General features: G+C 36.3%; 2 protein-coding genes across 10 annotated transcripts; both read left to right on the top strand.

Annotated features, from left to right (window-relative positions):
• Positions 1-692: 692 nt before the first annotated feature.
• On the top strand, positions 693-12,355 carry LOC126592543 (sugar transporter ERD6-like 18). Of its 7 annotated transcripts, none has more exons than XM_050258249.1 (20): positions 697-942; positions 1,070-1,138; positions 1,353-1,683; positions 1,820-1,882; positions 5,596-5,685; positions 5,787-5,846; positions 6,008-6,073; positions 6,178-6,243; positions 6,363-6,438; positions 6,559-6,623; positions 6,805-6,897; positions 7,027-7,104; positions 7,208-7,292; positions 7,374-7,417; positions 7,495-7,557; positions 8,805-8,864; positions 8,969-9,022; positions 9,215-9,274; positions 9,381-9,495; positions 12,124-12,355. In XM_050258249.1, exons 3-20 carry the CDS (start codon positions 1,501-1,503, stop codon positions 12,249-12,251), a joined length of 1,449 nt encoding a protein of 482 aa, XP_050114206.1. In that variant the 5' UTR covers positions 697-942; positions 1,070-1,138; positions 1,353-1,500; the 3' UTR covers positions 12,252-12,355. The 7 variants fall into 7 exon arrangements, with proteins under 7 accessions (XP_050114209.1, XP_050114206.1, XP_050114210.1 ...); XM_050258250.1 differs by lacking the exon at positions 12,124-12,355 and adding an exon at positions 9,587-9,811 and having other exon boundaries at positions 699-942; XM_050258252.1 differs by lacking the exon at positions 8,805-8,864 and having other exon boundaries at positions 693-942.
• Positions 12,356-12,483: 128 nt separating this feature from the next.
• LOC126592541 (sugar transporter ERD6-like 5) lies at positions 12,484-17,711 on the top strand. Of its 3 annotated transcripts, none has more exons than XM_050258247.1 (19): positions 12,484-12,878; positions 13,863-14,093; positions 14,482-14,544; positions 14,634-14,723; positions 14,843-14,902; positions 15,006-15,071; positions 15,166-15,231; positions 15,303-15,378; positions 15,510-15,574; positions 15,694-15,786; positions 15,919-15,999; positions 16,077-16,161; positions 16,260-16,303; positions 16,388-16,450; positions 16,541-16,600; positions 16,689-16,742; positions 16,843-16,902; positions 17,024-17,138; positions 17,227-17,711. In XM_050258247.1, the coding sequence occupies exons 2-19, from the start codon at positions 13,875-13,877 to the stop codon at positions 17,352-17,354; spliced, it is 1,488 nt and encodes a 495-aa protein (XP_050114204.1). In that variant the 5' UTR covers positions 12,484-12,878; positions 13,863-13,874; the 3' UTR covers positions 17,355-17,711. The 3 variants fall into 3 exon arrangements, with proteins under 3 accessions (XP_050114204.1, XP_050114205.1, XP_050114203.1); XM_050258248.1 differs by having other exon boundaries at positions 13,810-14,093; positions 16,701-16,742; XM_050258246.1 differs by having other exon boundaries at positions 13,810-14,093.
• Positions 17,712-23,740: the final 6,029 nt, after the last annotated feature.

Below are 23,740 nucleotides of genomic sequence, written 5' to 3'. Positions count from 1 at the left end.
TCAAGTTAGACAGAAATGATCTATAAATCATCACTAATGAAGATTGAAGGTGCGCAACTCTTAAAAGATGAGTAACTAGCTAGTTTCAAGATTTTAGAGTCGAACTAGCAGCCACTGATAACAACTCGTCAAGTATTCAGTTATTAGAAGTGAAACAATTCAATATAAGATGTGATTTATTCTACCAAACTTCCGATGTAGAAAATGCCTTCTTTCAAACATCTAGCATATGAGTTAATTTTCTGGGATTTGGATTCTCTCCTGAGCTAATGGAGAGGATCCTCCTGACCAATCATCGTGGAACGTTGAATTTTTATCTAACGGCTATAATTATTATAATTTTAAAGAGACCCCTTATTTGTAGCCGTTGGATAAAAATCCAACAGTCCACGATAATTGGTTAGGAAGATTCTCTCCATTAGCTCAAGAGAGGATCCAAATCCAATTTTCTGGTCATATTAGGTACCTAGCTAGCAAGGGGCCTACAAATAATCGTGAGGGAGCAAACAACCAACTACTCCCAATTGTAACCACCAGCTCCTAATTACGGTTTTATAACTTGTAACATTATCTTATGATTTTATTACTTAATATTTTTATTTAATATTATTTTATGTCAGACTTTTTTGGTCCATGTGGCCCACATCCCACTTCCTTCTTTTTCCCGTTTGTTTTCACTTAAAACTCTCCCGCTCTCTCTTCTCTCATTTCTCTTCTCTCTCGAACCTTCCCTCTCCGGGACGTCAACACACAAACAACAACGACAACACTCCCACCACCGCCAAACCAAGAGCATCATGAGCTTCGTATCGTCCTCACGAGCCCAGAACACCCAACCTCACCTTGAATTTCCTTCCGGATCGTAGGGATCAAAATCCAAGTCGGGCTGCGACCTTTCAGCCATTTTCCGGCCACACCACGGCGATTTAGTTGTCGATAAAGGTACCATTCTCTTCGTCTCATCTAGAAATATGATTTTCGTTTTTTAATCACCATATTTCGTTGAGTATTGAAGAAGTTATATTCATTTGAATCTAACCCGATTTTCCGGCGAACCGCGACCTTTCAGGCCATTTTCCGGCCAAAAAACTACGAATTAGGAGTTTTGAAAGGTGTCAATCTGTTCGTCTCGTTCGAGGTATGATTTTCGTTTTTTATTCACTCAATTTCATTGAGTTTTGACGAAGTTATGGAGGTTTGAAAACTTCCCGGATTCCAGCCTTCTTATTAGCAAAAACCGGCGACCTCAGTGAATTTCAGGCCAGATTCAGGACATCTCCGGTAGTTATTGGACTTAAAAATAGGTATAATCTTATTTTACACTTTCTTAGCTTCGTTTTGATACATTATAGGTTGAATTTGGTTAAGAAACGAAGAGGTTACGAAGCTTTAAGAGTGAACCACTTTTATACGTATGACTGCGCGACTACCAAAGCTAGATCGCTCCAAGTCTTAGTTGAGAGATATAATCTTCGTCTTCCAAGAAGTTAAGATTTATTTATGGATCATAGAAAAACCATGGAAGAAGGACTGCTAACAGTTTCAGAGAACTTGGTACATGAAGAAGGAGCTGGCAATGATTACAGCGATGCAACGCCGGATGTTGGGTCCTTACCGGTCACCGCTGTTGTTGTTCTCAGTACTCTGGTGGCCCTCTGTGGTTCCCTTTCTTTTGGGTGTGCTGTAAGTGACTTACCACCTTATTCAACAAATTATTTATCCTGTTCTTTTCACTTTGCTGCATCAAATTTTTTATGGTCTTGAAGAATCATTAAATGTTCCTTAAATACAATTAGGAATTAGAATCGTTTTGTTGCAGTTAGGATATTCATCCGCTGCTGAATCTGGAATTATAGAAGAGTTGGACATTACTCTCGCAGAAGTAAGTTCTCTAAGACTTCTCTCAAGGTTCCATATTAAATTCCTATCTAGCAAGGAATCAATCCTACAATCAAGGTACAAAATAAGAAGCCAAACATATACAAATCAGTTGCATATTTGTTTCTTAATCTAAGCCATGATATCCGGGATATCATTGACTTCTCAACACTCTCCTCAAGTTGGAGAGTGGATGTCTAGAACTCCCTTGCGTATAAAGGTTGATCGAGAAAGTTTCCTTCCTCAAAGCCTTTGTGAACACATCTTCTAGTTGGTAATAAGAAGAAACATGTTTTGTGACGACCAAACCATCTTGAATTTCGTCTCGAATGAAATGACAATATGCCTCCCTTCATGCTTTGTTCGTTCCTGGTATACTGGATTAATTTGCAGCAATATGAAGAGATCATAACGTATAGTGCCTGCTTTGAATGCCATAATTGCAAATCCCTCAACATATATCGAAGTCGTGACAACTCACCAGAAGCTTCGGTCATGGTTCTTTATTCGTCTTGCGCTGGAGATAAATAAATTGTCTTTGGTCTTTTTTATCTCCAAGAAATCAAAAGACCCTAAGAAAAAAAAACATCTTGTAGTAGATTGTTCTAGAACAATTCACAAAGTAAAATCATGAGTAATAATGTAATTTCATACAAACTAAATTTTTTTTTTCCCTTCAAATCTCACACAAATGTCGTCCATAGCATCTTTAATTACAAAAAAAATAATGAAAAAGGCTTGAAACTTTGAGTTTTAATGATAAGGACAAAATAAATGATAAAGTGAATAGTATCATGATTGACTTTTTAGAGTAAAAATATGGTTTTTCGTTAAAATGAACAGTATCAGAAGTTTTTCGTTAAAGTTTCCAATCCAAAACCCACATTCTCTCTCTCTCTCTCTCTCTCTCTCTCTCTCTCTCCTTTCTCTCCATCTTCTCTCTTTTTCATATTATAGTTTTTTTCTTTATAAAATTTGAGGCTTTTAGATCTAGGTCCAAAAATATAAATGGTTTTAGGAGTGAGTCCAGTTATCTAATTACATGTTTTTATTATTTTTTATGCTCTTTTTATATTTTCTAAAAATATTAAAAATCAATTAAAATCTTCTAATATCTTATAACAAAAAAACTAATATACTAACATAAATCTATCTGCAAACATTCTACCCTAACTCAAGTAACAAAAATATGAATGTATATTATACCTATAAATAATATATGCAACCTAACTAAAAGGTAGAAAAAAAACATAATATACCTACAAGCAACACATATTAATCTCTGACTGGTTGATTATAAAAAAAAAATTGTCATATAAGTAGATAAATATAATTAACCTGTGATATAGGTTGATTATTAAAAATTAATAAATGAGGCTTAAAGCAATAGGAAGAGCAAGAAATAATAAAACAATAAATAAAAAGAAATAATCAAAGAGATAAGTAGGAAAAATCTGATTTTTATAATAAATCTAATCATTGAAGAGGTTATTATTAATAATAAAATATCTAAATTTAAGGAATTTGACTTATTTTAATAAACTGGACTATTCCTACTATTGGCTAAAAAAATTGAATTTGTATTAAGTTTATTTACACATGCGTAGTGTGTGCGCTTCATCTAACATATATAAAGTTAGAGTTTGCGGACACATGATTTTAACACACATTTTACGTTTTTGTGGGGCCCACTCTAAAATGTATTCAATTATCCAACCGTCTATCTTTTATGTCTTACCTCAATAATCATGTCTACTAAAAATTACACCAATCTAAAAAATATGACTGTTGGATTAAATTTAGTGTTTCTTAGTACAGTTGTATTAATCCATTTTCTTCACTATAAATGATTGTCCTAATAGCATTATTCTAAAAATCTCCGCCTAGGCGCTAGGCGGTTGGCCACCATCCCGATTAATGCCTAGACGTTTGAAAATTAAGAAATGGCGCCTAAACTTACTGAGGCACCCGCCTCGACCGCCTAGGCACCCGTCTAGTCCGCCCAGACTCTCCTAGACACCCGCCTAGGATGCGACTCACTTAAACAGAAAATAGATAACTTTAATTTTGCATTTTATTTTTTCAATAAATTGTAAGAGATTTGTTGAATACTTAAAGGAACACACATTATATACTTGTTCTCCATGTTTTCATATATTTTAAGTATACAGACACTTATCTACACAAAATATAATAGATTTAATAAATCCGCCTAGTCCGTCTAGGCGCCCGCCTAGACCCCACCTAACCGCCTAGGCGTTAGGCCTCAACCCGCGGCCCGACTAGCGCCTAACGTCTTTTAGAACCTTGCCTAATAGTTTTGGATTTGTCTAATTTTTTGCAAATTACGATCTAGGAATGATGTATTTAAATATAGACACATTACAAAATAGGGCCTACAAAATAGGTGTCCAAAGAGAGAATTAATGAAAAATAATAAAGGAGATATGGAGAGGGAATATTAAATCTAAATCAAAGGTTTTTAGAATTTTGTTTTTAACGCACAATTATATCAAAAATAAAATAAATTGAACTAATAAGGTTACATCTCAAGCATTAAAAGTGTATCGATCTAATGGTGACACCGATCCGTCCCATATACGACCATATTTTGCTCTAAGAAAAATGAGGATTTATACTAAAGGAAGGGGGTTTGGTTAGACCACACAATGAATAATGTTATATCCCACATCACCCAGGGGAGTGAATCTTGTAAGCCTTATATGTATATTTCCATCTCTACCTAACACGAGGCCTTTTAGGAGCTCACTGGTTTCAAGTTCCATCGGAACTTCGAAGTTAAGCAAGTTTGCGCGAGAGCCATCCCATGATGGGTGACCCACTGGGAAGTTCGAGTTCCCAGAAACAAAACCGTGAGGGCGTGATCGGAGCCCAAATTCCCAGAAACAAAACCGTGAGGGAGTGATCGGAGCCCAAAGCGGACAATATCATGCTACGGTGGAGTCAAGCTCGAGATGTGGTGAGGGTCCGGGCCGGGATGTGACAGATAGCTACAAAATAGATATTGAACTCAACACAAATACTTTATTGCCATTCATGTGAATTTGAACCTGAAATTAAAAAAATATCACTGGTACTAATTGGCTAGTTGTTAGTTGAAATTGAACTAAAAGGGTAAAACTACTTTGCCTTGAAAATGGAGAGACATATTATTGGACTTCAAAAAGAACGTAACCCAAGCGCCGATGCCACAACTCAATAGATCGTAGGACAGCGTACGTTGTGCGAGGGTTTGCAGAAATTGCTGATAATACTGTGCACCGAATGGTGGATGAAATATAGATGGATTGGAAGCATCTGTTTTCGTTTCCGTCTGAAGATCCTTGTTCGTTAACCATGGGGAAGGTCTACGGAAAGGAAAGGGAAACACACTGCCTAAATTTGCAGTGGCGGTAAAAGGAAGCTGCAGAGCTACCATGTAAAATAAGGCAGAAAAAAATATTAAACAGCAAAAGTGAATTCTCTGATTAATCAACCAGAGCTTTTGTACAACAGGTTTTCCTATCTAGCAAGGAATCTATCCTACAACCAAGTACAAAATAGGGAGCTAAATATACACAAATCCATTACATATTTGTTTCTTATCTTAAGCCAATGTGAATGCAATTGGATATTTGCCTCCCTTTGTGTATATATCAAGTAGGTTATAGTCTCTTTTTCAGTTCTATGTATTTAAATTTTCTTCTTATTCTGCAGTACTCGGTTTTTGGTGCAATGCTGGGAATCGGAGGAGTGGTTGGCGGATTGGTAAATGGGAGGATAACGGATATCATTGGTCGTATACGTGTAAGTTTTCGCATTACCAATTGTGTATCGGCCTAGGGCGGATGTTTAAATTATATTATTTAACACTTTTTCGTTCTTTTTATGTTGATATCTCGAAACAGACAATGTGGTTATCTGAAATTATCAGTATTGCAGGGTGGCTCAGTATAGCATTTGCCAAGGTTTCTTCTCTGAAATTTCAGTATGCATATATATATATGATCAATGCAATTAAGAAGTCTAAAGTATAGTGCATTGGAAATAAGTGTGGTAACATTTTATAGCAAATTTTTCTGGAAATTTCAACATGCAATTTTGAGCTCAGTTCAATGCTTGATTGTAGAATGCTTGGTTGCTGGATTTTGGACGACTGTTATTGGGAATTAGCAGTGTGTTAATTCTCTACGTGGTAATTGCAAACAAACTCTGCTTCTTTCTTCTTCAAAATTCATATTAGTTTGTAACTTATCCATAGAACACTTGTATAATGATTAAATTCTTTCTCATAAACAGGGACCTATATACATAGCAGAAATAACACCAAAGGATTTTAGGGGGAGGTTTACTTCAACTAATCAGGTATGACATATTTAGTTCATCGTGCATATGAGATCCATTGCCAACCTATAATTTATTGTGCTTCCTAGTTATTACTTCCCCCTTCTCTAACCGGTAGTCTAAATCTATTAAGTGCACAGTTGATGAGTAGCTGTGGCTTTGCACTTATGTATTTCGTTGGAAATGCCCTAAACTGGCGTACCATTGCTCTAATCGGTAAATTATCTTTTATTCTTGCCCTATATTAATTTGATTCTTGCATCATCTTTAATTTGAATCAATCATCATCTTTAATTTGAATCAATCACTTAATACAAATTGATTTTATTACTCTAGGTGCTATTCCATCTCTACTGCATATTATAGGTTTATTTTTCATTCCAGAGTCTCCAAGGTGGCTGGTGAGTGCAATTCAATAATTTCTATACAATGTTAAATGAAGATGAAGACTCTTTAAATTGCTTGACCTTATTCTTCCAACAGTACACACAAGTATATAAATCTTTTACTCCTAAATAAAATTCAGCAGTGAGAAAATTTCCTTTAGAATGCTCAAATCATTGATGGTACACTTGTTTGCAGGCAAAAATTGGTAAACAAAAAGAGTTTGAAACTGTGCTGCAGCGTCTTAGAGGGAAAAATGCTAATATATCTCAAGAAGCAGCTGAAATCATGGTAACCTTCCAAGTTCCGGCTTCAAGCCATCGTGAAATATTATCTGTGTGGTATCCTCAACTGGAGGATTTGGGGTTAAAGAATCTTCTCTTAGCACATAAAAACAATGACATTCTCATATCTTGCCAGGATTATACTGAAATCTTTCAGCGGCACTCAGAAAGAATGCTAGACTTGTTCCAGTGGAGATACGCTGACTTAATCATTGTAAGCTGTCTTGCAAGAAATACGACTGAAAAAATCATTTGCTGTTTAACCTTTGTTTTTCATGATGTGTCAGACCTTTCTGCGTTTATTTGAATTTGTTTAGGTTGGAGTGGGGCTGATGTTTCTGCAGCAACTTGGGGGGGCCAGTGCGGTCTCTTCTTATGGAAGTTCTATCTTTGTAGATGCTGGTAAATCGAAAGATTTTTATTATGGAAGTTCTATATATGAATAAATGCCATATAATGGGACTGTATCATTTTTTCTGGCAGATTTCTCAAGTACCATTGGGACTGTATCGTTGGCTATTATTGGGGTAAAATGAATTTGAAAACTACTACTCTACATGTGAATTAATAGAGTTCCATTTGATGTTTCTTACTTGTTTCACAGATACCTGGAACAATATTGAGTGTTCTCTTAGCAGATAAATGTGGAAGACGACCACTTCTGTTGGTAAGACATTGAGAATGGAAAAAGAATAATATTTTTTTATAATGAATACTGAAAATATAACTTTAGCCCCTAAAACTTAATTTTCTCTACATAAAACCCGAGATAAGTTTTTGTCTTGAATAAAACCATTGACTAGATTCCACATCAGCAAATTCATTAATTATGTTTGACTTCACATATTAAAAAAATTTCGGATGCCTGAAATACCCCTATTTGAATATTTTTATTTTTTTTATAAACCCTATTTGAATGTTTGATGTACATAATTAATGCCATGCGGATGGATGGTAAGGGAGAATTAATGATTTTATACAAAAAATATAAATTCATTGCCTAATATATAATAGCATAAAACATGTCTAATATATTTATTATACATGCTTAATTAAGTCAATAAAATTATATTTTACATATTAATGTAGGTAAATTATTTCTCTCTCTCTCTCTCTCTCTCTCACACACACACACACTCACATATATATATATATATATGTCTGATATATGTAAAATTCATGCAAAATAATTTACCTACAAAAAAAACATTTGATTCAAACAATGCACCTACTATTAAAATTTTTAAATGTTAGATTGCTTAAAAAAAGAAAAATAATATACCCAGTATATGTAAAATACATGAAAAATAATTTACCTACGTATTACAAACCCATATATGCAAAATAAAGTACCTATTATTTATTTTTTAAGAAAATTGTGAAACTATTATGTAATTTATAAAAAAAAAATTACATATTGTTTATTTTTTTATGCAAATAATGTAACTATTGTTTAGTTTTTACAAGAAACAATGTATCTACTAGTTTATTTTTACCTTTTTTTTTATTTTCACAAGTTAATGTATCTACTTTTTCAATAGAATGTATATTGAACTAATTAGATTTGGATTAGGCGATTTCACAGAAAAGAAGAAAAGAACTTCCATTTTTTTTAAATTAAAAGCAAAAAAAAATTAAACTAATTGAATGTTGTTGACAAACAAAAGACAATAAATTAAAAGTCTACAAAAAAAATCGTAATAGCCATATTAATGTTGGTGGCATGGTGTTGTAAATAAAATTAAATGTATGGACATCTTTTATCTCAATGGCATCAAAATTCAAAATTTGGGTTTATTTAGATGTTTTAATATAGGTGGGTTTATATCTAGAGTTCATCGGTTGTAAGGGACTAAATCTAAAGCACCCTAATGAATACCAGTAACTCACCGTGAAGCCACCACACGTGTGTAGGTTTCTTCTGCAGGGATGTGCTTGGGTGCCTTTCTTGTGGGCTTGACTTTTTTATTTCAGGTTCCTACCAAAACAAATTTCGATACTTCTCACTAGATTGTGTAGTTGCTTCATACGCATGCAAATTGTCATATACTTTGAAGTAAATCTTTTCGATATGGCAGAATCTTGGCCGGTGGAAGGAGCTCACTCCCATTTTTATGTTTATTGGCATGTTGGTAAGTACAAATAATCCATAGGCAAGTATTCCTTTTCTTTTCCTGGGCTGCTGGTCACATTTTCGTGTCCTTTCATTGTTCTTTAATGAACAAAAATCATGCTTGTATCTAAAATGCTTTCAATAACAATAGTTTGTGAATTAATTCTGTATATCATTTGAGATATTTAATATTAGTACGTAATGCATTCAGGGTTATTATGCATCATACACAGTAGGCATGGCAGGACTTCCGACAGTTATTATGGCAGAGGTAGCTAGCGTTGTGCTTGACCTTCATGTGCTTTCACTAATTTATTACTGCAAATTCGGCGGAGCAATAAACTTCTGTTACAAAGAACGGATGATTTCAATTTCAGATATTCCCAATAAACGTCAAGGGCACTGCCGGAAGCCTGTTGACTCTGGTGACTGCGGGCGCTGGTTCGATTGTTATATACACCTTCAACTTTATGATGGAATGGAGCTCAGCAGGTATCTTAGCGACCAACTCCCCTACTTTTCTTTGTATCTCTTTTTTTTCATTTCTTCCCCTGCGTACTCGTAATCGGTCATATGATTTCAGGAACGTTTTTCATCTTCGCGGCCATTTGCGGTTCAACTGTTGTGTTCGTTGCGAAGGTAGTGACGGAGACCAAGGGGCGAACGCTCGAAGAACTACAAGCATCAATTGCGCATTTTGTCTAATAAGATGAACTATGAAGCCATGCTAGTGTTGGAAATTATATATTATAGTATAAAATATTGTAATATATAATTTTAATAATTGAATGAAAAATAGTGTTAATCATATTTCTTTGAAAGTTTATGTTATTTAGGTGCATTCCCTTGTCAAATGATGTATACTTATAGATGAAAAGTTACATCTCTTTAACAAGAAGTACTTGGATTCTATATAAACTCATGAAACCATGGCATTAAAAAAATAGAAAATTAGAATTAATTTTTATTCTTGAGAAATAGGGTTTTCCCACTCTATTTCTCTCACTCTTCGTTTTGTCAAATTCCAAGTCGTGTCTTGGGAGTACGGAATATACAAGCACAATAGTAGGGGCAAAATTCTGTCTTTAGGACACTACATTTATGCAAGCTTTAATCTCTCACTAGTTGTTTTTATTAATCTCATACATAATTGGTGTTGTGATTTTCTTTATGATTACTTTCATTGAAATTCTTTTATTATTTTCATATTTTATAATATTGCTCCAACATTCTAAAGACAGAATTACTTATGCGATAATTGGTAAGTATGAATGTGAAGAAGATGTTAAAAACATTGAAAGTAATCCTAAACCAAGAAACTATGGTTTTTTACAGAAAAAGGTATGTCCTGGTGAGCTTGATTTTTATTTGCTTATTGATATATAACATAGTAGTATCTTTGACGTTGGCATTCAAATTGTATTGTTAAATGTATGATACAATTCAAATATATTCATCTATATATATATATATACACACACATGAGCAGTGTTTGCTTGTTGATTCAATATGTGACTATAAACGTGTTGAGCAACATAGAGTGTTGTATTCGATGTGTAGCCTAGCCCCTTTATGCTAATAAGATTTGCATAAATTGATGCAATTAAGACTTCAATCTCTATGATTTCAGTCGTGATGACTGGAGTTAGATGGTGGTTTGGAATTATCCATGGGGAGCAGTATCCATGCAACCGCTTGTTACTTTGAAAAGATAACAATTCAAAATTAAAACTTTCTGGGCAAATGCAACACTTTGACGAAAAGGCGTTGGCAGTTTATGGGTGGTTTTGTATGGGTGATTTGGATCACTGGTATGTATATGCATGCTTACGTCTATATGTGTTTGCAAGTTATCTTGAAAGCATGAATTGCATGGCTCATATGATATGTCTTATGGATAAATTTCTTAATTTCAAAGATCAATAATAAATATTTATATCGTACATGCACTGGAGGTTACTTATCACAAGTCATAGGTATAGGAATGAAATATAATGGTTGCCTGGAAATTCATTCCCATTCGTTATATATATATATATATATTGAGAGCTCCAGTTTGGTGAAGCATTCGATAAAACCAAAATACCCTTATTTCAAAAAATAAAAAACTACAAGACTATCCCGATATAGTACGGTTAAATGGTAATACACAAATATAATAAGGTTAAAATTGTCATATAAAAAATAAAATATTGAGAGATGTTTAGATGCGGACAATATATCTGCACATATAATAAATGAGAATTTACAACCATCAAACGCAAGGCACCAACACTTTCAAATTAATTGAGACCCTTGGATTACCCATCACATAAATAATGAACTACATCCTTCTACCAAAGCGCATTTCTCCATTGGAATTTCAAAAGGGAAAGCACAATATAATTTCCTCCACGTTTTCGGCATTAACAGCACATACTTTGTAGTTACATGGAGAAGCGATAATACCGTTCAGTTTTAAACTGCTATTTTCGATTTCCAATCTCTCACGTACTCGCATGGATTTCATTCCAATTAGTATCAGAGTTCCAGTTTCAAGCCCTTTGGAAGCGAGACCGTGCTATGCTGTTTGTATTAATTTGGGTCACCAAATTTGTGACCATGTCCATTGTGCCAACAATTCGACTGTACAACTGCACACTATTTCACCTCTTTGATTACTCACCAGTGCTTTTTAGGGGTCTAGTAGCGTAATTTGCTTCTTCAAATTTTGTCAATGACCTATTTATCACATAATTGCCAACTTTGTTTGTTTAGTTGAAGCCCCAGCTGCTAGCTTTCCAATTGACATTTTATTCTCTGCGTATGAATACAAGTACAACCTTCGCACTTCATTTATTGTTTAGGGTAATGCTATTCACACGTCCATTTTTACTTCTAACATACCTTTTTCAATTTTTTGGTTGTCGGATCAAATGAATTGAAAAATATTAATATTAACTGCAGTCAGGGTTTTTATGTATCATACACAACGGCATGGCAGGATTACCGTCAACTTTATGATGGAATCGATCGGAGCTCAGCAGGTATCTCAGCAACAACCAACTCCCCGACTTTTCTTTGCATCTCTTGTCTTCATTTCTTCTCATGCATACTCACGATTGATCACACAATTTTCAGGAACGTTTTTCGTCTTCTCGGCCATTTGCAGTTTAACTGTTGTGTCCATTGCAAAACTTGTGAGGGAGACTAAGGGGAGAACGCTTGAAGAACTACAAGCATCTATTGTACATTGTGAAATCAGATGAACTAAGAAGCCATGCTAGCACAGAATAGCGGCTGTCTTTTGAACCTTATTGCACATTTCATTAATCTTTTGATTAGTTCAGTAAATGAGATTTGTTTATGATCATTTGAAGCCAATTGTCCTTTTTTCAGTCAAAAGAGAATATTCTTATAAAACCATCTTAGAGCAGTTCCACCGGGGAACTGATAGGCCAGCACCCAGGCTATCCACTCCAGCCCAGCATTTTGACCGACATCCAGCCCAAGCCAAGCAAGAGATCGGCCTAAAATAGACAGACCCATATGCCGGGCCATCTGACGTCGGCCGGGCCATCAACCTCCCTCACGATCAACGCGTCACAGAGAGATCTTGGTGCAGAGCTCCTCGAGGCTGAGGTTGATTCCGGGTTCTTGGTGCAGAGCACCTCGGGGCTGAGGTTGATTCCGGTCGTGCACGTTAGCTTCTCGTACCATTTTCCCTTCTCGCCTAGCTAACGAACGCCTCGCATCCCATTCTCACCGCCCCTTCGCCACCATGAACCGAGACATCGATGACCCAATCGAAGCTATATTCCGGAAAAAGCGGTTGCTCCGATCCAGAATCCGCAAAGAACTCAAGAACATGGACCCGGTTCGGAGGTCCGAAGAAGGTAGTCCGTTCAAGTTCGAGCTTCCTCAAATTGCCGTCTAAGTGTTTGTGTTTTTGTCTGACTGGAACTGTTGAATTCTCAAATGCTACCATCTGACTGAAACTTTTTTTTTAATAAAATTATTATTTTTATTATTTTATAATAAAAAATAATAATATTTTAATAAAATTGACTAGGCTATTTGGTTTTAGGGGTGGAGATGTTTTGGCCTATTACTGGTCACTGGGGTCTATTAATGTTCACTTGAGTGGATAAATGGGCTGGGTACTGGTGCAAAATCCTTAGGGGTGAACTTGCTCTTAAGGAGAAGGTCTAGTGTAAATTTTACACCGTCACGTAGTATTACCAATTTATTCATGTTATAGTATGTGAATCTATTTAATAATATTATATCTTACATCTATGAGGTATCAACTCTATCATTTACCTATATTTTAAGAAGTATTTTAATATTACTATTATATTTTCTGTTTTTAATTCTTTAGAAAAGAAAAAAGAGAATGACCTTTTCACTTGTTTTCCTAGACATATGTACAAAGGAATAGTGGTCACCATCATCGATTAATTTAACGGTAAGGGGTCTTTTTTTTTTTTTAAAGGGGATAACTGATTGGAAGTGATCATTTAATTTTTCTTGTATTTTTTTTCTCTATCATTGAATTGTATCAAACAGTAAATGATCAAAATTTCCTCAGACCCTGAGATCTAGAGAACCGGACTCAAAATACATAAGCCATGACACCCAAACAATTCCCACGAATTATTACACAGAGAGGATGGATGGTCTCCAACTTTGGTCAGTGTCTCGCTGACGATGTTTGATCAATAAGTGTTGATAAATTAGAAAACGACAACTTTGACACCGTTAGCAGCTTTAACAATACGACAAACACTTCCACATGTCTCTCACTCTTTCCCTTGTTTGTTATAGATATACTTCAACGCAATTGTTCTGAGTTTCATATGATTCCTCTGTCTTCGAAGGAGTACTAAAAAATGAGCAGAGAAAACATAGAAGAAGGAGAACTCTCAAATCCTTTGCTCGTCAAAAATACTACATCTAAGCTCCATAGTGGCGGCGGTGGCAGCGGTGGCAGCAGTGGCAACGGTGGTGCTAGTTATGAAGAAGGAGGTGAAAGTAGCTCATCAGCCACGATTATGGTTGTGGTCAGCACTCTGGTTGCTGTCTCTGGCTCCTATGTTTTTGGGTCTGCGGTAAGTATAGCATGAGTATTTTGACACATGATAGCGGAAGATTATTTTGGAATACCATCAATTAGGTAGAGATGTTACGGTGACAATATCTCAAGCCAATTAGACACGTGAAAAAGTTAGATGCATAATAATAATTATTTTGGAATACTGTCACAGTGACATCTCTAACGTAGATAAGTTTCATGTTCTTAAATCTTTAAACTTGATTAGAAACTTTTGGGTTTGAGGAAACTAAATATTTTCTGTTGTGTACGCGTTTTGTTTTTCTAAATATTTTGGTAATCAATTGTTGTGTTGCAAGATAAATATCTTGGTGTCTCTATGGAATAGTACTAGCCGTTTGATTGGATTCCTAATCGATTTCGAATGGCGTACGATTGATTTGCAGGTGGGATATTCCTCACCGGCTCGGTCTGGGGTCATGAATGATCTGGGCCTCACTGTAGCTCAGGTTTGCATAATTTTTCTATTAATATGGATGGAGCATGTGTGTGTGTGTCTGTGAATGTATGTGTCTTATGGTCGCTGTCCATTTCGCAGTACTCGGTTTTTGGTTCAATATTGACAATCGGAGCAATGATAGGAGCAGTAGTGAGTGGAAGAATAGCAGATTATATAGGCAGAAGAGGTGTAAGTTTCTTCCTTCCATTCAACTTTTCTCATTTCAAGTAATATTGTAACATTTTAACTCCGGACCAAGTTCTAATCTCTTCAATTTTGCTTGATTCGGGTTTGTTTTGACGAAGCAGGCAATGGCATTTTCCGAGATATTCTGCATTTTGGGATGGCTAGCAATAGCTTTCTCTAAGGTTTCGCATCCTTTCGGCCATCTCTCGTTACTTGTTCTTTATATTCGAAAGAGTGGAACTTTTTGTTTAGCTCATGTTTTTTAAGTTATGTTCTTCTCGAAAGGTTGCTTGGTGGGCGGAACTTGGAAGACTGTTTGTTGGATGTGGAATGGGGCTTCTTTCTTATGTGGTAATTTTTATGAGGATTGCAATTGCATACAGAACTCATGTAAGATTTTTGTTGAAGTTCTGCGTAAAATTGTTTGTGATTTGATAACAAACAGGTGCCTATATACATAGCAGAAATAACGCCGAAGGATCTGCGGGGAGGATTTACAACTGTTCATCAGGTAAATTTAAAAAATTTGGAAACCAGCTGATTGTTTGTTCACCTGCTCACCAGTCACCACTGATTTTACAGTTGATGATATGCTGTGGCGTGTCGCTGACATATCTTATCGGGGCTTTTTTGAACTGGCGAGCTTTGGCTCTCCTCGGTAGCTTTCTCTTCCTCTATGTTGTAATATAGGATTACCGCAAACTGTACCTTGCAGTAGAATTGAAAATGACATCTGGGAGAAACATAATCTGAGGTATTTGACAGAGGTTTCTTTCGTCTAAATTTCAGGGACTATTCCGTGTGTTATACAGATTTTAGGTCTCTTCTTCATTCCAGAGTCTCCTAGATGGCTGGTGAGTCAATTATTTAATTGTGTCACCAGAAATGTTATACACATGCATCATTTTCTTTGGAGATGATATGGAAAAGTTGAGGATCCTTTGACATGTTCTGCTTGTGAGACCATTTTCAGGCAAAGATTGGTAAATGGAAAGAGTGTGAAGCCGCTCTTCAGCACCTTAGGGGGGAGAATTCCAATACTTCTCAAGAAGTAGCTGAGATTAGAGTAAGTTTTGAATTACATCTCTTTCGTTTCAATTTAACTAGAAACAACATATATTTCGAGTATTGCTGTATATATTTACTGTCAAGAAGGTAGCATGGAAAAAGGTCTGATATATGTTTGTTTCTCTTATAGGATTATACAGAAACTCTGAAACGGCTTTCAGAAGCGAGAATTCTTGACTTATTTCAAAGGAGATACGCTTATTCCCTCATTGTGAGCTTCTAAGCTAATCCCTGCTATGACACGCTTCCTTTCTTTTTGTTATCTTTCATAATTTGTAAATTCCCTAGGTAGGAGTTGGGCTTATGGTACTACAACAATTCGGAGGGGTCAATGGCATTGCCTTCTATGCAAGTACTATATTCATTTCAGCTGGTATGTCAAAAAGCCTTCTTTGCGAGCTTCTTTTGTGTATCTAATAATTTCCAAAAGAAAACAGATGATAAACGAAGTAAATCTATGGCTTATGACAGGATTTTCCGATAGTGTTGGGACTATAGCTATGGTTGCAGTTCAGGTGCTTCATTATCTTAGCTCAATTCTTGGTTTCCTGATTGTTTCTTCAGAATTCAGATTCATAATTCTAATTTGTCTTCCGCAGGTTCCAATGACAGCATTGGGTGTAATTTTGATGGACAAAGCTGGACGGCGTCCTCTTCTTCTGGTATGAACTGAAAAGATTGAGAATTCTGGTGTAATTTTGGCATCAAATTAAAATCCAATGCTGAAGTCTCATAATTCGTATTTCTTATAGGTATCTTCAGCAGGAACATGCTTAGGTTGCCTCCTTGTCGGGTTGTCATTCTCGTTGCAGGTTTACTCTTGAACAAAATCTAATCCTCTTTCAGTTTCATATTGTCATTTGTAAATTGCCTTGAAAGAATGAAGTTTACCCTGTGTAGAACCTTCAACAGTGGAAGCAGATTACTCCCATTTTGGCACTTGTTGGCGTTTTGGTAAATCCGACTTAACTTGAATCTCAGAACTTGTTTTTCTTTTAAGCCAATAGGCAACAGACTCACAGTATGGGTCAACCTATTTGAAATCTACAATCAGGTATTTACTGGATCGTTCTCGTTGGGCATGGGAGGCATTCCTTGGGTTATAATGTCAGAGGTAGGCTATACTCAACAAGCATGACCTCAACAATATTGATGGAAATGTTCGAAATTCAGTTCAGTCTCATACATTTTGATATACCGCATTTCTAACTAATTTAGCCTAATTTCGATTTCAGATATTTCCCATAAACATGAAGGGGTCAGCCGGTAGCCTAATAACATTGGTTAGCTGGTTAGGTTCTTGGATAGTCTCATACACTTTTAATTTCCTAATGGATTGGAGCTCCGCAGGTAATGCCACAAAATTTGTGCTTCCTATTTCTGTCTGGATTTGAGCAAGACTCCCTCTTACACATTTGATATTATTTTTCTGTTTCAGGAACTTTTTTCTTGTTTTCTAGCGTATCTGCTGTAACCGTTCTGTTTGTTGCAAAGCTGGTACCGGAGACAAAGGGGCGAACGCTGGAAGAAATACAAACATCATTGAACCGATTTTCAGAAAATTAGATAAACGGTGCGCCTGCATTGTGACATTGTCAATCCATTTCCAGATGTGGTTTTATCCATGATTGATTGCGCATTGCAGCATTGCAGAAGGCAGCATGTTCTGAATGTCAGCAGAGCTTTGCAATTCAAGGTTCTACAGTAGCTCCGATCCATGAGATTAATTTCATTTTCTTTGTATTAAACCAGTTGTTGATTAGCACCTTCGAAAAATAGTGTATTTTTTCATTGGTCCACGGTTATAGACTAAATGCTGCCTGTAACACACGAAGGAGTAGCATCTCCCAATGTTCAATGTTGTATGTAGTTCTAATTCCTAAAGATTAGCAATATATAATACATTAATAGCATGTTTACTAATCCGTAATCGAGATTGGAGTAATTGACTTGAGAAAGAGTTGGATTGAGGAGGAGGCCAAATCAGATTTATGTTTAAAGTTGTTTATTAATCTGTATGGAACCGGAATGGAAAAGTTTTTTAGTTACTTCAAGTTAGACAGAATGACCTATAAATCATCACTGATGAAGGTTGACGGTGCACAACTCTCAAAAGGTAAGTAACTAGCTAGTTTCAAGATTTCAGAGTTGGGCCAACGGCCACTACTAATCACACTGATAACAACCCGACAAGTATTGAGTTGAAGTGAAACAAATCAATATACGTTGTAATTTATTCTACCAAGCTTCCGATGTAGGAATGCATTCTTTCAAACATCTTGCATATGAGTTAATTTTCTGGTCATATTAGGTACCTAGCTAGCAAATGGCTGCATAAATCACATGTCATTATGTTTCTTATGGCATAGAAATTAGGCCATTTTTGGAGTCCCTGACGCTATCCCTCTTTCAAAACAGAGTCCACATGATTTACACCCTAAACTCTAATGTCCTCATTTCCTATAAAGCATTGCCTTTTACCAACTCCAACTGAAAGCGAATTAATATAACCTGAACTCCCTTCTTCTTTCTCTCCATGGCTGAGGTACCATCTTCCGAGCAACCACGCTCACCGCCTTCCCCTCCCAAGATTCTTAAGCACAGCTCAAACCACCCCATCCACCAAACCCTAGCCAGTGCGGCCAATCTCGATAACCTTTTACCAACCGGCACAATCCTTGCATTTCACACCCTTATTCCTACTTTCTCCAACAATGGTTCTTACCAATTACCAATGTGTACCTCACATCATGTATCACTAAATTTTGTGCTCTCCTTTGTTTCTTATCTTCGTTTACCGATAGCTTCATGGACAACTACCGAAAAATCTACTATGGAATCGCTACATTCAAAGGCATGTACATTTTCAACTGCAGTAACACCGAGGACATGGATAGGGACTTGAAGAAGCATAGAATAAAGTTCATAGATTTTGTTCACGCCCTTATGTCACTGCTTGTGTTCTTGGTCTTTGAACTCAGCAACTCCAGTGTGCAAAGCTCCTTTTCTGAACTGGGAATCAGTGAACTAACCATGAATTTGCCACTCGGAGCTGGGAATTTGTCGAGTTTCTTGTTCACAATCTTTCCGACTACTTGTAAAGGGATCGGACGCGGAGATATGGTTCCCAGGCATTGTAGTGTTAGTAACAGTAATTACATGCACATTTTGTTGAGAGTCGTGTAAGTTCTAAAGAGAGCTAAACACTTGGATGGATCTTTGTTATACACGTGAGACTATTAGAGATTAACAATAACTATGTTTGTAAGCTGATAAGGAATATGTATTAGAGTTTCTAGCTTGAACAGTCATGATAGAGTTACAACTCTTATATAGGATATGAATAATAAGTGATAACAGTGATAAGGTTAGATTAATAAGGAGTCACATAATGGGCAGTGTCCTTGTTGATTACTACTGTTGATAATATAAATACTTGGGGTCCCTGCACTCTCTTTTAACGCAAGAAAAACCCTAAAGCTCAGCCCCATTCACTGAGACAATTGCATACGGTAGAAGAAGAGTAGCAGAAGATCCTTCGTACCCTTTGACATGTCTCCGACAGGTTAGTGGTTATATTGTGTATGTGTTTATATTATTCTGCTGTTAATATGTTATAAAGGTTTTATCTTACATTTGGTATCAGAGCTTTCACATACCAACTAACCCTAAATAAGAAAGCATAAGGAATTGTGTGAATTTTTTCAAATTAAGGTCTAATGATATACTGTACGGGAAAACCATATATTTGAACATGTTGGCTAAAGCTATCTATGCTATGTATGTTTTTCATACAAGTATACGAATTAGAATTGGCACTATGGATCAAAATATAATCACTGATCATCTAAAGATGTTTTAGTAGTTTATGTATTGTTTTTTCGTAGTGGCATAACAGTTCATATACCAACATGCGAACCCAGTCACTTATTACAGCCACAAAGGTTTGTAATCATGGCTACAGAAAATCGTATGTTGGCTATGAACGTGCCATGATTAAGGAATTTTCATACCACTCTTCATCCAAAGATTCTTGAGTTTGTGATATAAAGTTTGGGGATTAAAGTTTAATTTCTTTCATGATACATGATTGTACAGCCATGAACCCTAGCTCCATGAACTTGAACACTGTTGAACCACTCACTGGGGTCAACTATAAGAAATGGAGACAAGACTTGGAAATAGTTTTGGGTGTTATGGATATGGACCTAGCACTAAGAACTGAGGAACCACCACTGCCTGCCGATGGAAGTACTTCTAGCCAAAGATCGAAATATGAGAAATGGGAGAAATCCAACAGAATCTCACTGATGATAATTAAGAGAACCATGACAAATGCTGTTCGTGGAGGTTTCCCTGAGGCAACCAATGCCAAGAAGTTTATGCAATCCATTGAAGAAAAGTACAAAGAATCTGAGAAGACAGAAACAGGAAATCTGATGAATGCACTCACTACAATCAGGTATGATGGTGAAGGAAGTGTGCGTGAATACATCCTCAGAGTGATCGATATTGCTGGAAAGCTCCAGAGGCTAGAGGTACCAATTTCTGAAACCTTCCTAGTTCATGTTATCATGAACTCACTGCCGGATTCCTACACTCAATTGAAGGTATCTTACAATGCTTTGCAAGCTAAATGGGATGTGAATGAATTAATCTCTATTTGTGTGGGTGAAGAAGTGAGGATTAAAAAGGATAGAATGGAAAAAGGGGAGTCTGTTAACTATGTTCAAAGTCACAATAAGGGCTACAAAAATTCCATGTCGGATGCTACCAAAAGGGATAGTGCTAAGGTTCCCATCTCTAAAAAGAATTTCAAACTTAACAATTCTTCAATTTTCAAATGCTATTTTTGCAAAAAGACAGGCCATATGAAGAGAAACTGCCCTAAATACAAGGCATGGCTTGCAAAACAGAAGGCAAAGAAAGGTAAAAATAAAATTTCAAGTGTTTTTGCTTGTTTTGAGTCAAACGTAATTGATGTGCCTAGTAATTCTTGGTGGCTTGACTCTGGCTCTTCTATTCATGTTACGAATTCATTGCAGGACTTCATAACAAAGAGAACACCAAATAAGGATGAAGTCAAAGTTTCAGTTGGCAATGGTAGAAGAGTTGAAGTCAAGGCAATAGGGACTGCTAGGATAAAGTTAGATTTTGGTTTTATTTTAGAGCTAGAAAATGTGGTCTACGTACCAACTATGAGAAGAAAACTTGTTTCAGTTTCCAAGCTAGTTTTATTAGGATTTTATTTTACTTTGAATAACATGGGCTTCAACGTTTTTTATAATTCTTCACATATTGGAAGTGGTTCTTTGTGTGATGGAATGTTTAAATTTAAACTTAATAGTCTTGAGAACGTTTTCAATGTTGAAAAAGAAGTGTCGAATCCAAAGCATTCATCAAACCTTTGGCATAAAAGGCTTGGTCACATATCAAGATCAAGAATGGAACTTTTAGTCAAAAACCAAATTTTGCCTCCCTTGAATTTCAACGATTTTGAATTTTGCATTGATTGTGTTAAGGGAAAGTTAACAAATAAAAGAAAGGAGGGTTCGACTAGGAGCAAACAGCTCTTGGAAATAATCCATACAGATATTTGTGGTCCTTTCCCTACACAAACAATTGAAGGATACAAGTACTTTATAACCTTTATTGATGATTTTTCAAGATATTGTTACCTATACTTAATTTCCGAAAAATCTAAAGCTTTAGAAGTTTTCAAAATTTACAAAAAGGAAGTGGAAAACCAACTGGAACTGAAAATTAAGATTGTTAGGTCTGACAGAGATGGGGAATATTATGGAAAATATGCACAAACTAGTAGACATCCTGGACCCTTTGCTTTATATTTGCAAGAACATGGAATCATAGCTCAATATACCACCCCAGGGACACCCGAGCAAAATGGGGTTGCAGAGAGAAGAAATAGAACCCTAATGGACATGGTGAGAAGTATGATTTGTAGGGTGAATTTGCCTAAGACTCTGTGGGGAGAGGCAGTGAAAACTGCTAATTATTTGCTTAATAGAGTCCCTTCAAAAGCCGTTGAGTCCACACCATTCGAACTGTGGACTACTAGAACACCTAGCCTAAACCATTTACACATTTGGGGGTGTGCGGCTGAAGCAAAGGTATATAATCCCAAAGGAAGAAAACTTGACCCAAAAACTGCCAGTTGTTTTTTCGTTGGTTATGCAGAAAGATCAAAAGGGTTCAGATTTTATTACCCTAACAGTCATAATACTAGAATTGTTGAGACAAGGAAAGCTGTGTTTATGGAGAACAACTTGGAACAAGATAGTGGGAATCATGATGATGAGTTTATTTTTGAAGAAAATGATGAAGTAGAACATGCAACTAATACGTCAACTTCAATGCCTTACATTGAGATACCTGGGCATGCAATTGCAGATGTCGAAGAAGCTATATATGACTTGCAACAAGGACAAAATGATGAAGTGGAAACTGCAAATGAAGTCATTGATCAAGATTTGACAATGGCAGAACCTGAACAACATGGAGAAGAAGAAACAACAAGCCAAGGTCATCCCACGAACTTGAGAAAATCGACTAGGGTAAGAAGAACTACTGCCCTAGCTGATTTTGTGTATATGACTGAAGCTTCAGAGAATGATATTGACTTGTCAGAGTTTGATGATCCCAAGACTTTCAAGGAAGCTATCACTGGTTCAAATTCTGAAAGGTGGTTGGAGGCTATGCGCAGTGAGTTAACCTCTATGCAAGACAATGGAGTGTGGGAGTTGGTTGAACAAACTGATGCAATCAAACCAATTGGTTGTAGGTGGGTATTCAAGACTAAGAGAGACTCAAATGGAAATATAGAAAGACACAAAGCTAGACTCGTAGCAAAAGGGTTTACTCAAAGAGAAGGGGTTGATTACAAAGAAACTTTTAGCCCCGTGTCAACTAAAGATGCGTTTAGGGTTGTAATGGCAATAATAGCTCATTTTGATTTAGCTTTGCACCAAATGGACGTTAAAACTGCGTTCTTAAATGGCGATTTGGAGGAAAACATATATATGAAGCAGCCAGAAGGTTTTGAAGTGAAAGGAAGGGAGAAATTAGTTTGCAGGTTGAAGAAATCAATATACGGTCTCAAGCAAGCATCAAGACAATGGTACCTAAAATTTCAGAAAGTAATGAAGGAACATGGATTTACCGAAAATCCTTCAGACGCTTGTATCTACCTGAAACTCAATAGGAGTAGCTTTATCATGTTGGTTCTCTACGTAGACGATATTCTCCTTGCTACAAATGACACAAGTTTGTTGGATGAAACCAAGACTCTCTTGCGACAAAACTTTGAAATGAAAGATCTTGGGGAGGCCTCATATGTTCTCGGCATTGAAATCAAAAGAGACAGAAAGAGAGGTTTGTTGGGGCTGTCACAAAAGGGGTACATAGAAAAGGTACTTAAAAGATTTAATATGTTTTCAAGCGGCACTACTGAGATGCCCATCTCGAAGGGCGACAAGTTAAGCAAAACTCAATGTCCCAAGAATGATTTAGAGAAGAAAATCATGGAAGAGAAACCGTATGCTTCTCTTGTTGGCAGCCTCATGTATGCTCAAGTATGTACAAGGCCTGACCTTGCTTTCACGATCAGTGTACTTGGGAGATTTTAGGCAAATGCAGGTGAAGCTCACTGGAATGCAGCCAAACGAGTGTTGAGATACCTTCAAAGAACCAAAGAGCATATGTTGATCTATAGGAGGACATATACTTTTGTTTTGGAAGGGTATAGTGATTCAGATTTTGCTGGATGCCCAGATGATCTCAAGTCAACTTCAGGTTTTGTTTTTACCATGGCTGGTGGTGTTGTGTCTTGGAGGAGTGTAAAACAAGCCACAATTGCAGCTTCAACCATGGTGGCTGAATATCTTTCATGCTGTGAAGCAGTAGATCAAGCCATTTGGTTAAAGAACTTCATC

This window comes from Malus sylvestris, chromosome 12 (assembly GCF_916048215.2).
Source record: "Malus sylvestris chromosome 12, drMalSylv7.2, whole genome shotgun sequence".
In the NCBI taxonomy this organism is placed as follows: Eukaryota; Viridiplantae; Streptophyta; class Magnoliopsida; order Rosales; family Rosaceae; genus Malus; species Malus sylvestris.
The sequence above is the reverse complement of the archived record's forward strand: the minus strand, read 5'-3'. Positions and strand labels throughout refer to the sequence as shown.

Bases quoted from the DNA above. Each gene is read 5' to 3' on its own strand.
- LOC126592541 (XM_050258247.1), top strand. From the start codon at position 13,875: ATGAGCAGAGAAAACATAGAAGAAGGAGAACTCTCAAATCCTTTGCTC. The intron at 14,724-14,842 runs GTAAGTTTCTTC...TTGACGAAGCAG, and splicing joins ATTATATAGGCAGAAGAGGT to GCAATGGCATTTTCCGAGAT. The intron at 16,000-16,076 runs GTGAGCTTCTAA...TAAATTCCCTAG, and splicing joins GATACGCTTATTCCCTCATT to GTAGGAGTTGGGCTTATGGT.
- LOC126592543 (XM_050258249.1), top strand. From the start codon at position 1,501: ATGGATCATAGAAAAACCATGGAAGAAGGACTGCTAACAGTTTCAGAG. The intron at 5,847-6,007 runs GTTTCTTCTCTG...GCTTGATTGTAG, and splicing joins TCAGTATAGCATTTGCCAAG to AATGCTTGGTTGCTGGATTT. The intron at 7,105-7,207 runs GTAAGCTGTCTT...GAATTTGTTTAG, and splicing joins GATACGCTGACTTAATCATT to GTTGGAGTGGGGCTGATGTT.